At 34.8% G+C, this 14,895-nt stretch overlaps 1 protein-coding gene across 1 annotated transcript; it reads right to left on the bottom strand.

Annotated features, from left to right (window-relative positions):
• Positions 1-1,053: 1,053 nt before the first annotated feature.
• On the bottom strand, positions 1,054-5,940 carry LOC131842461 (uncharacterized). Its single transcript, XM_059190987.1, has 3 exons — positions 5,683-5,940; positions 1,647-2,707; positions 1,054-1,063 (listed from the first exon to the last, which is right to left on the bottom strand). Exons 1-3 carry the CDS (start codon positions 5,938-5,940, stop codon positions 1,054-1,056), a joined length of 1,329 nt encoding a protein of 442 aa, XP_059046970.1.
• Between the last annotated feature and the right edge of the window lie 8,955 nt (positions 5,941-14,895).

Here is a 14,895-nt window from a genome sequence, read left to right as displayed (position 1 = left end):
GGGTGTGAGGCCTAGATAACCACATAGTTATCAACTAAACAGAAGTCCCTATTGGTTGTAGAAATTTCCACAGGGATCGTGGTCTAAAACCTTCATTGCGAGCTTTGACCCATCTCTCCTCAAATGATGGAACATGTGACTTCATCATAGATTCATCGATCTGAGCCTCTCTCTCCTCCTGATGGAAACTTCCACAACTATTACAAAAATTATACTTCCTTACTAAAGCCTCCATAGAGATTTACGGATCATAATATATCATCAAAAACTCTTGGAAAATGTCACTTCAATAGTTCAATCATCGATACAAATATTTTCCTTCTTCTAGTGAAGCCTTCAGTAACCACGAACTCCCCCATGCGACACCTTTTGTAGAATGTATATAATTGTAGTATGGGTAAGTACTAAATCCCAACCAGGCAGTATCCCTCTATTTGAAATAGCAACCTTGCATTACTATCACAAACAAAGAACACTACAAAGCTAGTTATTCAGTGTGAGTAATAAAATATTTGAAATAAATAATTAATAGATGAATTTAGTAAGGGAAATATTTACCGTTGGCAAGTAATTGAATTATTAATAGCTACACAAGTGCAACAAAGTTCTATTATAACTCCATCAGATTACTTTTATTTATTTAAAGTAAATTTTCTATTATTTGAATTCTTATTGTAAATATTAAATTACCTATAAACGTTGAAGATTTTAACACGAGGAAATTCCTTAACATCTAACAAGAAAGTACCAAACGCCTGTATAACGTATATGCCTAAGAAATAAATAAATTAATATAAACCGATACACGAATTTCTAGAGACTATAACGTACGTAAAGATTCAATTATTCTAATATATATTTTACCCATTGTATGATGTACAATTACATAGGATTTAAGCACATAGTAAAACACACAATTTATAGAAAAGGAAATAAACACATGTAGAACCTAGAGAAATTAATTTTATAATACTAACATGCACAAAATAAAACAATAATATAAAAATAATAAAATCACACAAATTATAAAAAAGGAAATAAACATATAGAGACCTAGAGATACCTAGAGAAAATGATTTTATAATACTAACATGCACACAATAACTCAATAATAGAAAATAACAAAATTATACACATGTATGTATGCATATACTGTTTTAAACTTGACGCGGTCATTATTTATACGTATAATTAGTAAAAATCACGGGATCTTACCACGTTTTATATTTATTTACTGAGTTCCCGATATTTCGGTAGTGTTTCAACCACCATGATCACGGGTAGACTGAAGAGCAGCGGGTAGATGGAAAATGAAATCTTTTTATGGGCAGACATATGCGTCTACCTTCACACGTCTTCGTTTGTTGCTACTACTGGAACTCGCTCGATATTCATCTCGGCAAACTGTACTCACAGTATCTTTACGTACATTTAATACATTTTTTGATCGCGTATTTTGTTTTTGTTTAATTAAACCAATCACTGGATTCCAGGCATTAGAGAGCCTATAGCCGTCTTCTCGATTGAAATTTTTATATTTCTGTATTTCAATGGCCTCTCTAACCATTCTTGGGATATAATGCCGTTCTGATGTTAACACTTTTGGTTGGTGTAGTTCAATCCAGTGATTGGGTCCCGATCCCAACAAGTGTTCCGCTATGGCTGATTTACGTGGATCGTTGTTTTTAATAGCTTTTATATGTTCAGCAATGCGACGGGCTATTGTTCTTTTTGTCTGTCCGATGTATGAGCTCCCACAACTACAGTCCACCTTATAGACTCCAGGATGTTGTAGAGGAAAGTTGTCCTTAGGTGAACGTAACATTTGCTTTATTTTTCTGTGCGGAGTAAAAACAGTATCTACAGAGTATTTACTCAATAGTCTGCTTATCTTATCAGTCACTCCTTTAATATAAGGCAAGAAAGTTTTTTGACGTTTCACACTACATGATTTGGGGCGTCTGCTTTTGTTGTGTTTATGGCGCCATCTAGAAATGTCTATATTATAGCCGTTATTCCGTAGTACACCTTCTACGTGTAAGAGTTCTTCTTTAATTTGTATCTTGTCACACAGGTCATAAGCCCGATCAACCAGTGATGATACTACGGAGTCAAAGTGCCTGGGATGATGATGTGATGTAGCGTGCAGGTATCGGTCCGTATGAGTTGGTTTTCTATAAACAGTGTGTCCCAATGTCCCATCTTTTTGGACTGTAACTTTGATGTCAAGAAAAGCCAAGGATCTCTCTTTCTCTATTTCAACTGTAAATTTTGATTTTGTATGGATGCTGTTTAGATAGGATAGATATTGCATAACTTCGGTTTCCGTTCCCTCCAAAATACAAAATATGTCATCCACATATCTCTTCCACAACTTTACAGGAAATGCAGTTGTTGAAATTGCCAAATTATCAATTTTCTCCATCCATAAGTTAGCGACAACAGGAGCCACGGGGCTACCCATGGCTACTCCTTCGACCTGGAGATAATACTCATTCCGATATACCAAGTAACCAGAAGTCAAACAATGCTCAAGCAATATTGCATATTCATCCGGGATGTTATTTTCCTGTAATTTTGACTTTACTAGTTCGACGCATTCCGATATCGGCACGTTAGTGAATAGAGATTCTACGTCGAAACTCACCAAAATTTCCTTTTCATTTAATTTTATGTGCTCCAGGGTTTGGACAAATTGTCGGGAGTCCTTGACGTATGAAAAAATTATTAACATCAGAACGGCATTATATCCCAAGAATGGTTAGAGAGGCCATTGAAATACAGAAATATAAAAATTTCAATCGAGAAGACGGCTATAGGCTCTCTAATGCCTGGAATCCAGTGATTGGTTTAATTAAACAAAAACAAAATACGCGATCAAAAAATGTATTAAATGTACGTAAAGATACTGTGAGTACAGTTTGCCGAGATGAATATCGAGCGAGTTCCAGTAGTAGCAACAAACGAAGACGTGTGAAGGTAGACGCATATGTCTGCCCATAAAAAGATTTCATTTTCCATCTACCCGCTGCTCTTCAGTCTACCCGTGATCATGGTGGTTGAAACACTACCGAAATATCGGGAACTCAGTAAATAAATATAAAACGTGGTAGGATCCCGTGATTTTTACTAATTATACGTGTATGTATGCATAATAGTTTACATGCGCTACGCATGTAACTCGAACCCGCGACTTCAGGAAACAGCGTACATTAAGCCACCAAACCATAGAGGCTCTCAATCTTATTATAACTTTAATATCTAACATTTAAACAAGGCTTAGATTATGGCCATAAGTCGACTTAACATACATCTAACCGAGTTTAATAATCCTATTATTTGCAATTATAAATTTAGCTGGATAAACACATCCTAAATATTATCTTCTCAATAAATTTCAGACTGCCTCATTTAAAGTAAAAGAATTAAATCACTTACCGAGATGCTCGACAGGAACCACTAATAAAATAATTAATTAAACACTTGCTCACCTCACGGTCACTCCCGACTAATTCCTTCTAACACCCATATTGGCTATTTACAGACATTTTTGTTTACCAATGTGTATGTGTTAATAATGATATACATTAGTGTGCGTAAATCAAAGCTATCGTTTTGAGCTGATGAATTCTATGAAATAAGATTGAAACATTTTTTATTTAATATTATTTTTGTATTGTTTTTACGTAAAATTATTTAATATATCTTATTTATTAAACCATATGATGTTTCTATTTATAATTATTTTATTTTTTAAATAATCTAGTTTATAGAAATTAAATCAATGTTTAGTTAGTGAATTAAAGTCCTAAACTGAATTGTTTTTAAAATCTAATACAATTTTTGAACTAAATATTTGTAATATACTTATGGGTATAGGTGAACCGTCACATGCACCAATAGGCCAATGATTAGGGGACTCTGTCAACCAGGAAGGAGACCACCATAGATCATGGTTAAGAAGAGACGATGCTCTAAGACCTCGGGAAGCGCAATCGCTAGGGTTAATAGAACCAGGAACATGATGCCACTCGGAAGGGAAATCGGATGAGGTGATTTGAGACACGCGGTTTGCTTGAATTTTTGAAGCAGGTGAGGAGGAATCTTTATCCATACCAGCACAATTTTGCTATCCGTCCAACTGTGGATAGCATCCAACACGCTTACCTTCTGTAGACAGATGGTAACGTGATGAATTAATTTTATTTTGTGAGGAGCACAGCTCCTTGCAATTCCAGCAGGGAATTGTGAGACGAATACGGATAGGGGCAATCCTACTCTTAGAAATGAGGAGATGGACGGAGCAATGGCCAGAAGAGGATTCAGTCCTAAGGTATACAATAGCTGTATAACCAGCAACAGGTCCAGACAACACACAACCAAAAACGGTTGAAGGGCCGGTCAGACCATGAGGAAGAAAAATCGATTTTTCAGGTTGCATAAGATAACCGAACACGTCGGCACCTAACAATACCTCAATAGGCCCTGGTTTATAAAAGGAGGGGTCCGCTACGGAAAGGTGATTAATACTATTAACGACAGGCCTAGGCAACTCAATCTCAGGATGGGGGCCTGCAATTACATCAACAACCACTGCAGGGGTTGTTATCACAGGATACGATCTATGAACTGGTTTAAAGGTAAGGAGATAGACCCGCGGGAATATACAGATTGAATGTTGCCAATACCGCGAATAGGTACTGAATTTGATGATAAGGGGACATTCAATCTCTCAACAGCTAAGTCGGTAGTAAGCAGACAACCTTGTGCGCCTGTATCACATAACGCACGGGCCTCTATAAAATAACCATAAGCCGATTTGACATGAATAATGGCGGTAGGTAGGAGGACTAGGGAATTGGAGGGAATAGACATATGTGGTGAGAAAGCAGGGGGGATACAGGGCCTAGTTATTGGGACGAGTTCCGTCTATGGTTGGTATGCATAGAATGGTCGGGGAGGTCACGTGACTTATGGTATGTTTTATCTCGGGAAGTGACCGCGGGGGGAGGGAACGTATGGCGATAATCTTGTCGTGAGTATGTAGGAGGAGAAGCTCGACGTGCAGGTGATAACGAATCACAACAGGGAGTACGGCTGTTATAAGGGGGACGGCCCCCGCCCGTGCGGGGAGGTGATGTACGCGGTGCACTATGCACAAGAGCATTGCGATAATTTGTATTATTTCGATTCTGATGGTTAGGATAAACAGGATCTCGAGAATTGTTAAAACACAGTAAGGTGTGATGGGAGGACCTATCGAATGTTTATCTAAACATCGATAGCACAGGCCAGACGATTTAATAAAATAAGATCGGTCACGTGGGTTCATATCACGAAATTGGGGACATTCACGTAAATAATGTATGTATGTATTTATTCATTTTAATTTATTTAAGTAAGTTTATATATATATATTATATTTTGTTACCTTATTTCCACTCCACGTGCCGCCTACTTTATTTTTATTTATACTCTCTTTCATAAGGTTGTCTGGAAGAGATTGCGTTAGCGATAAGACCGCCTTCTGTACCTTCTTCTTTCTTTAATGTATTGTTATATATTATTTTCTTTTTATGTATCTACTTTTAATATTGGTGCAATAAAGAATTATAAATAAATAAATAAAAAATAATGGGAATCACTATTACACATATGGCACTTCTTATTGGAAACTGGTACCTGGGAAACGTAGGCCCTACGCGGGCGGTTAGATTGTTGGGTATGCGAGTATTCGGGTCTTCGTTCAAACGTACGGGAAGTTGGGGCAGAATCTACTAATGCTGCATCACCTACATTATCATAGTGGCGGCACTCATCCTCTAAAAAAGTGATGATCTGATCAAACTGGGGCAGTCGATCACTATCACCACCGTAACGCCGCTCAAAACGAGCCTTTAACTCCAGGGGCAACTTATTAAGGCATATGTGCACTAGCATATATGACCAACTAGTCACAGGTAGCTCTAAGCGTTCCAAACAACGATAAGCTGTTAACAATGGGTTGAGAAACGAAGCACGTAATCCATTCAATTTAGGGGGTATGTTAGGTAAGGTAAGGATCTGTGTTATATATGTATCCGCCAGTATGCGCGTATTATGATATCTCCGCTTTAACAAATCACGAGCGATAGGGTAATTCTCTGCTTCAATACGTAAATGTAATAGTAGACGTTTAGGCTCTCCCGATAATGCACCAACAAGGTACTGTAACTTATTAGTAGGGCTAAGGTCAGGCTGGGAATCGACAATACTATCAAATTAGTCGACGAAGCTTAAATAGGATCCGCTTTGGCCATTAAAGGTAGGAATAGGTAAGTCGGGTAGTTTATTTTTAATACACATTAGAGGGGAAGATATTAATGGAAGCCGCTTAGGAGTACTCGACTCTGTTGGGGGATCATGGAACAATTCAGGCTGCAACTCACTAAACCTAAGCCGCAACTCATCTACCATAGGCCGCATTGACTTAGATAAGGTTAGGGTATCTTTATACTCCTTCGTATCAATCACCGGGTCAAAACCGCCAAGGAGACAAGAACACGCTTCATTAAATTTAGCATAGTTCTCATTCAGTTCAGAAAGCCGCACGATAAGCCTATCACGTGACGCAGAAGGCAGCAAAGTATAAGCATCCGTAATCCAGTCACTGATTAATCGAACAGTACCCATTGACTGACGATACTCAACAGTCTCACTGAATAAACACGCTCTCACCGTATCATTAGGATTCGATATCTTTATTTTAAATGTTAATTACCACAAACAAAAGGAATATTTAATAAAATATAAAGATATAACTCACGAGTATTTATAAAGGCCAAATAAAATATAATAATAAAAATTATTATTATATTATCAATAATCAACTATATTTTCAACCAAATCAAGAATGTACCTAAATATTACTTAACTCTGTGTGAGCATACAAAGTACCATAAACACAATATTCTCGCATACAGAAAACCAGTTCAAAATCATAACAAGTGTTATCTTCACTGAATAGAGATGTTACAATAAAATAATGTAGGTACCAAGCGAAACAATTCTAACGGGCCGCTTTATATTGACAACTTAGTAGGTAGATGTAACCGTTAAGATAATTCACCAATTTATATCAATACATTACGCTAATATGCAATGATACATTTATAACTTTTATTAAAATGTATTAATTATTAGTAAACACCTACTCAACAAAATACTAGGTTTATATACGCAAATAGTACTTTTAATTTACGATGTTAAACACGATCACAAGTTATAGGTAAAGGTCAAAGGTCAAGACGAGTAATGTAATAGTATTAATTTAATTTAAGGCAAACTAAGCACAGATTTATTTGTAATAAACAATTAATAGGGTGTTCCGGGTACGGAACAGGCCAGATCAAATGTAATCAGAGGTTTCCAAACTACGCTCTGCTACCAAAATGTTAGGGAAAATACTCTCTGCTACCAAAATGTTAGGGAATTTACTATGTATATATATAGGGAAAATTATGTGTGGAAGCGTCTGTCACGTACCTGTATGGTTCTGCGGATTTCTTGGGCTTCAGGGTCTCGAAGATATCTTCGCTAGCTTTCCAGTTTCACAGTTCTAATTTATTTTAATTCACAACACAATGCGCGCGCGCGTCAAGGCCGCTGTACGGTCAGTTCAGTACTGTAGGTAAGGGAGGGGAACAGAAACCGCGGGAACACAAACTAACGGACTCTAATATAATAATCTGTGCTTACGATGGTACAGGGTAGATTTTGAACAATGGGATACTTTAATTATCTACATTATCGTCACAAAATTAGATTCGTCTACGGAAAGAGAGTGGGAACTACATAAAAGTACAATTTCACATAATAACCACAGATTAACGTTGTCAGTTTAATTAAATTTCTCAAAGACAGAGCTGATGTATTAGAAACAATTAAATTATCTCAAACTAAATACGTAGATGTAAATAATAGGAAACCTTCGTCGAATCAACAAAAGTAGTCACACACAGTCACGTCACTACACAGAAAAACATAAATAATAAATCATCAAATTCGTCATATTCAAAGCGTTATTTATGTATTTTGTGTAAGGAGAATCACCCGCTGTATGCGTGTGATGAATTTCTTAACTACTCTATCGATAATAGAATAAAGTACATAAACGACAAAAATCTGTTTAGCAATTGTTTACGCGCCGGTCACGCAATTAAAGATTGTTGGTTCGGGCCGTGTAAGCATTGCAATAGAAAACATAACACTTTAATACACAACGAGCGTGTGGACAGTGGTGCGTTAATATCTACAGCTGTACCACGCACTTTACAGACATCGCCACGAACCGAGTCTAGTGTTGACTCCATACATAGAACGCACATACTACAAACTTCATCCCACAAAGCTAGCACGCATTACAAAGATAATAATAACGACCGCAACTCACACACATTAATGCAAAACGTATTATTATCTACGTCTACACTTGGGAATTGCTGGAGAGAAAATACCCATTTTCGTCTGTGAACATTTATCTCCGATAAACAAACAACTACATGCTGCTGCTCGCAAAGTCGCCAAAGAGAAGAATTATGATTTTGTCTGGGTCAGGAATGGTCGTATTTTTATTAGAAAAGATGCAAATTCAAGAGCACATTTGGTGAAGAACATGGACTATTTAAAAGCCGTAGTTTGAGTTTATTTATTTGTTTATTTGTTTTTTTTTTTCTACCATGCTATTTAGCACATTTTGTTCAAAATTCAATCTTAAACTATATTACCAAAATGTTCGAGGTCTTAGAACTAAAACTTATACCATACTGACTAATGCATTGAAATTTAATTATGACATTATCGTATTAACTGAAACGTGGCTAAACGATACTGTTTACGACTATGAAATCTTGGATGACAGGTATTATATATTCCGGCGTGATCGTTCTATTTCTGGTAGCTCTAAAACAGACGGGGGCGGAGTAATGATTGCAATTCTAAAGGGACTACAGCCTTCTCGTAAATTTAAGTGGGAGTCGAAATTGGGTGAAAACATTTGGGCGACAGTTAAGATTACAAAGGGTCATTCTGCTGTCGAACTCATTATTTGTGCAGTATACTTAGCTCCACCTATTAACTATATGTGTATGGAACGCCTGCTATCGAATATAACGGAAACGATACACAACCTGAGTGACGAATCGCGAATACTGTTGTTAGGTGACTTTAATCTATCTAACTTGCATTGGAATTATGACACTGCATCTAACTCTTTTGTCCCAGTTAACATGTCCAGTGAGGTGGAATGTCTCTTCTGCGATACTATGGCATTTAATAATCTACAACAAATGAATAACATCCTTAATCAGAATTCTCGTATTCTGGATCTGGTTTTTACTAATACTCGCAACTGCCTAAACGTGTCGCAAAACCTCAATCCCTTAGTGAACCAAGATACTCATCACCCCGCTCTGGATATTGTAACGTTCCCCCCTTACCTACAAAATCTTCTACGAAGCCCTCTCTAAATATCAGAGTATCATCTAAATATAATAGATCAAATACGCAATGGAACACTTAATCTTTAATCATTTGGCCATATAAATAAATTACTGTGATCGTCTAGTATCGGTGGACCCGTTGTGTATGTAGTAACTATAGATTCTTTTATTGGTATATGATGAGTAATAACTGCGAGATAAATACATATCTCAATAATACGAATTATGATACAGAGTATATGTTATGAATAATTGTAATATAAGGTAAATAGTTGATTATTTTAATTAAGTAGCAATGTGGATTATAATAAATATATTCGTTAATAGAGATCGTAAGACCAATGAGAGTTGATAATAAAATAAAGGTCTAGATTCCTAAAATACTATTTGTAATACTATTTCTACACCTATTATTCACTACCTTACCTAATTACTAGATTATACGATTACATAGAATATGCTAGATCGGAAAGATTAAATACCTGTAATATTAATAATTCCAATATAATGGAATTTTAATTCGCATAATTTCAATGTCATAAATCTATAATATAATCTGACAGTGCAGCTATTTATGAAGGTTAGGATAAGCAAGGTTCATCACAATTTCAAAAGTTATATTATTACTCCTGATTATGATGACGACAAAGGTCCTGATGCCGGTCACAGATGGTTCAGGGAGGGCACCCCAAATAGCGCCCGAGACTTGTGACACGGGTGTAGGTTTAAAGGTACCTTTTAGAATGCATTAACACTCACCTTCACTACTTCTGGTAACCTCCCATTCCCAACTAATAAACCCCCCAATCCCTACAATATTCACAATTACATATCTTTTTTACTTAACTGCTTAATGTACACTTCTTCACCTATTAGTTAACGTTAATTTATTACAACCTTAATTATTAGTTTATACTATTCATGTAGAATATACTCAACAGAAAAGATAAGTGCACTTAACATTACTAATTTCAACGTGATGTATTTTAATAGTTGCATTCGTATAAATTCAATATGATAATTCTGTATTAATTTGATAGTTCCACTATTTATAGAATGTAAAAGACATCTCTATATATATAAGGAAGTTATACTGAACCGAATTACTACTGCTTCAGCTGGTTCATATAAACAATATTCAATATGGTTAATTCGTCTATAAATTACTTATTTAATTTGTGCAGTGTGTAATAAGTTATAATATAATAAATGTAATGCGTCCTAAACTTTACCCACACAATGCTGCATATCCAGAGTAGCAACATATCGCTATATTGATACACTAGCCATACAACATGCGTACGGTAAAACTTAGGGTGTGCGTCCTAGATAACCACAGTGTTATCAACTAAGTTAAGTCCCTACTGGTTGTAGAAATCTCCACAGGGATCGTGGTCTAAAACCTTCATTGCGAGCTTTGACTCATCTCTCCTCAAATGATGGAACATGTGACTTCATCATAGATTCATCGATCTGAGCCTCTCTCTCCTCCTGATAAAAACTTCCACAACCTATTTATTATAAACTTCACTTACTTGCTAAAGTCTCCATAGAGATTTACGGTTCACATTTGATCATCATAAATTATTGGAAAATGTTACTTCAATAGTTTATTCATCGATACAAACATTTGCCTCCTTCTAATAAAGCCTTCAGCAAAATATATATATAAGACTCAAAGATCTTCCTCTCACTACATCTTCCGTGTAATGTAATGTAGACATGTACTAAATATTAACCATGCAATATCTATATATTCGAAATAGTAAACGTAATTTACTATCCCAAACAAAGAACACCACACAGCAAGACATTTAGTGTGAATAATGAAATATTTGAAATAAGTAATAAATAGTTGAAATAAGTAAATGAAATATTTAATTTTGATAAGTAACTGAACTATTATTAGCCATCATTATAAGTACAATAGGGTTTTACTATAACTTCCTTAATTTACTTTTAGTTTAGTCGTAGTAAATTTATTATTAATATAATTCTCATATAAAATATTAGAGTTATCAACAACTGTTAAAGGACACAATTAAATTCATTAGCATCTAACGAGTAAATATACACATTTAATATTAAACTCCTAACCTTTCAACCTAACTAAAGAAAATAAATCAATATAACTCAGATTTAGGTACAAATTGAGACTATTATCGTAATATAAGAAAGACACAAATAAACCATGCTCGTTAAATTTTATATTATAAGTAATTAAACTAAATCAATGTATTCGTCAACATATTAATTCCACGCAAATCATAAAATAAATAAACACATGTACATTTCCTAATTAACTTGGCAGTTTATCTAACATATCCCAATAATACAGTCAAATGATAACAGACATACAGTATATTATGAGCACAATAAATAAAGTGAAAGAATTAAAATGACTTACCAATATGTTGACTAGAACGGATATTAAAAGTATTAAAATCACTTACTAAAATCTCCTTATTTACGAATAGTAAAAGAATTAAATATACACTTGTTACACCTACGGATGCTCGCCATCAACTACCTCAAATTCCGATTTCTTCGTCCTTCCTCACAATTCTACCGATTTTGGTTTTGCCAAATATATATATATCTAAACATAACTCAACGTGAGAACTTCGTTCTTATGCAGTTCACACTAATTATACAGGATGATTTTTAAATTTATTTTGTAACACTTTTATTTATCCTAAATTTTATTTTGTTTTTCAAATATTTTTCCTATATAAATTATAAATAACCATTTACCGAGTTTACATAATATATTTACTTGTTTATTAATTTAATGTTGATATAACTTTATAATAAATTGCAAACACATATATAATATGTAATTAATATTAAAGTCTGTAATAAAAATAAAAATTTAATTTATAATTTACTTAATAAATCACTATAATTAGATAAACGTTAGTATTCATATATAAACGCTCATTCTGTTGATACTATTATTTTACATACTGTGTTTTTATGAAATTCTAATAAATTCCTTTCTATTATCAAAACCTGAACTAATGTTTCAATACAATTAATTCCTTAGAAGTCGTTTTCTATTTATCTATTTAAATCATGATCTCTTACAACGTAGTAAATTGGAACATCCTATGTATGCATGTCGGCTTTCTTTTGTTAAACACAAAGGATGCCGTTCTATTGTCCTATTTGCTAGTAAATATGTTTACAGAAAAATATTTAACAGTTCTTAATAGTTTTGTTTTTAACACACGTGTAATATCTGTAGATAGTGTGTTTGTCGGCCTTCTTTTTGACGAACACAAAAGGATGCCGCCCTATTGTCTTTTCTGCTAGTAAACATGTTTACATATATGCATTTAAAAGTTTTTAATGGCTTTATTTTGACACACATGTAATATCTATAGATAGTTATAGCGAACTATCCTTTTTCTGGTGTTGAGAGCTAAATACACAATATTGATTTTATTTAGTATTTTGTACTATTTTACATCTAACTTATTTTATGTATTTTATTTATCAAATAAGACGATGCTTCTACTACAATTATTTTGTCAATTAAATAACGGAATATATGCTAATTTATTCTATGTATGTATAATTTTTGAAGTGAATATTTTTAATATGTACATTTTTCTTGTTATTTCCTTTTATCGCCCATTTTATGCAAAATATGACGTAAAACTAAAATGAGTACTAGGCGAACCGTCACAGTCGACCCCCTAATTATCATGGAGTTTATCAGAATGATAATTACATTAACATGTCTAGAATACGGTAGTAAAGCGATTTTAGAAAATTCGAAGTCGTTTTAAAGATACAGCAGGTAAAAGAAAGAGCGGTTCGGAGCGGTGAGTTGGCAGTTAGAGACCGGGCCTATTGTGTACCGTCGGCTTTATACCTGGCCTCCCTTTTATTAATATATTTGTTTATACAAGTTTAGACACGTTTCTACAGACTTAAACAGAAATTTCTATTGTTATAATATTTTACCGAAGTTATTTTAGTCTTGGTTGAACTTCGAAGAGAGCAACAGCTACAAATTATTTTTTTTCATAATGAGTGGACGGAAAGGAAGTACGAGTGGAAATGTTCATCCTGGTCGTAGTAAAAAAAGAAAGTTTAGTGGAAACCGTTTTACCCACCAAAATGATACGGTATTTACATCAGCTTCGGCCAAAAAACTTAAAAATAACATGAACATGAATGTTCCCATCGCTTCGAATTTCGCATATTGCATTTTGGAGTTTGTTTCTGTATTTGCTGCAATCTCTGAAATAGTTATATGTAAAACTTGTAAAAGTGACGTGTCTATTTCGCGATCAAGTTTCCGAGGCCTAGGCTTTAAAATTATTTTATCGTGTGAGTGTGAAAAACAGACAGTTATAAACTCAGGCCCGTTGATCGGAAATGCATTTGAGGTTAATCGTCGGTTTGTATTTGCGATGCGATTATTGGGAGTTGGTCAAGAAGGAGTAAATCTTTTCTGTAGCTTTATAGACATGTGTTCGGGTGTTGCAAATTCTACTTATACTGCACTACTGGAAAACATTCATATTGCTACATCTTCACTGTGTGATACTTTATTGGCATTCGCTGTTACGCAAGAAAAAACTATGAATGAAGAATCAGGAAAACCACAGGATGAATTGATTGTGTCAGGTGACGGTACTTGGAAGAAAAGAGGCTTTTCATCTCTGCTCGGCGTATCTACGTTGATCGGCAAGTACACTGGGAAAGTTTTAGATGTCATGGTCATGAGTAGTTTTTGTGGTGGATGTAATTTGTGGAAAAATAAAAAAAAAAAAACAAATCCTTTAGAATACGAGATGTGGTATGAAACGCATGTAGATGAATGCACCATAAACCATTCCGGAAGTTCCGGTAAAATGGAAATAAGTGCCATCACGAAAATGTTTCTGAGGTCTGTAGAAAAATATGGCGTAAAGTATCTAACATACATTGGCGACGGTGACAGCAAAACTTTCCAGGGCATCCTAGATACTAAACCGTATGGAGATACTGCGGTAACAAAAAAGAATGTGTGGGTCACGTAGAAAAGAGGATGGGAACACGACTTCGGGCTGTTAAAAAGGATGAAACCAATAAAGGAATAGGAGGAAAAGGAGCAGGTAAACTTACTGATAAAGTTATCCAAGAAATTACAAAATTCTACGGATTAGCAATTCGACGCCATCCAGATTCGCTTGAAGATATGAGAAAGGAAGTTTGGGCAACGTACTATCACAAATGTTCTTCTGATGAAAACCCTCAGCATCAATTTTGTCCAGAAGGCGAAGACAGTTGGTGTAAATGGCGTAAGGCTGAAGCTAATAATGAACTGGACCAATTTCATCACGATAAACCACCTCTAATTCCGCAAGTCCAAGAAAATATCAAACCGGTTTTCGAAGATTTATCGAAAGACGAATTATTA

Source organism: Achroia grisella, unplaced genomic scaffold (genome assembly GCF_030625045.1).
Source record: "Achroia grisella isolate CSIRO2021 unplaced genomic scaffold, CSIRO_AGI_Agris_v1 utg24009, whole genome shotgun sequence".
NCBI lineage: Eukaryota > Metazoa > Arthropoda > Insecta > Lepidoptera > Pyralidae > Achroia > Achroia grisella.
The sequence above is the reverse complement of the archived record's forward strand: the minus strand, read 5'-3'. Positions and strand labels throughout refer to the sequence as shown.

Excerpts from the sequence above, each read along its gene's own strand:
- LOC131842461 (XM_059190987.1), bottom strand. The coding sequence starts at position 5,940 with ATGCTAGTGCACATATGCCTTAATAAGTTGCCCCTGGAGTTAAAGGCT. Across the intron at positions 2,708-5,682 it reads GTAGGGCCTACGTTTCCCAG|GACTCCCGACAATTTGTCCA; the intron begins GTACCAGTTTCC and ends TCATACGTCAAG.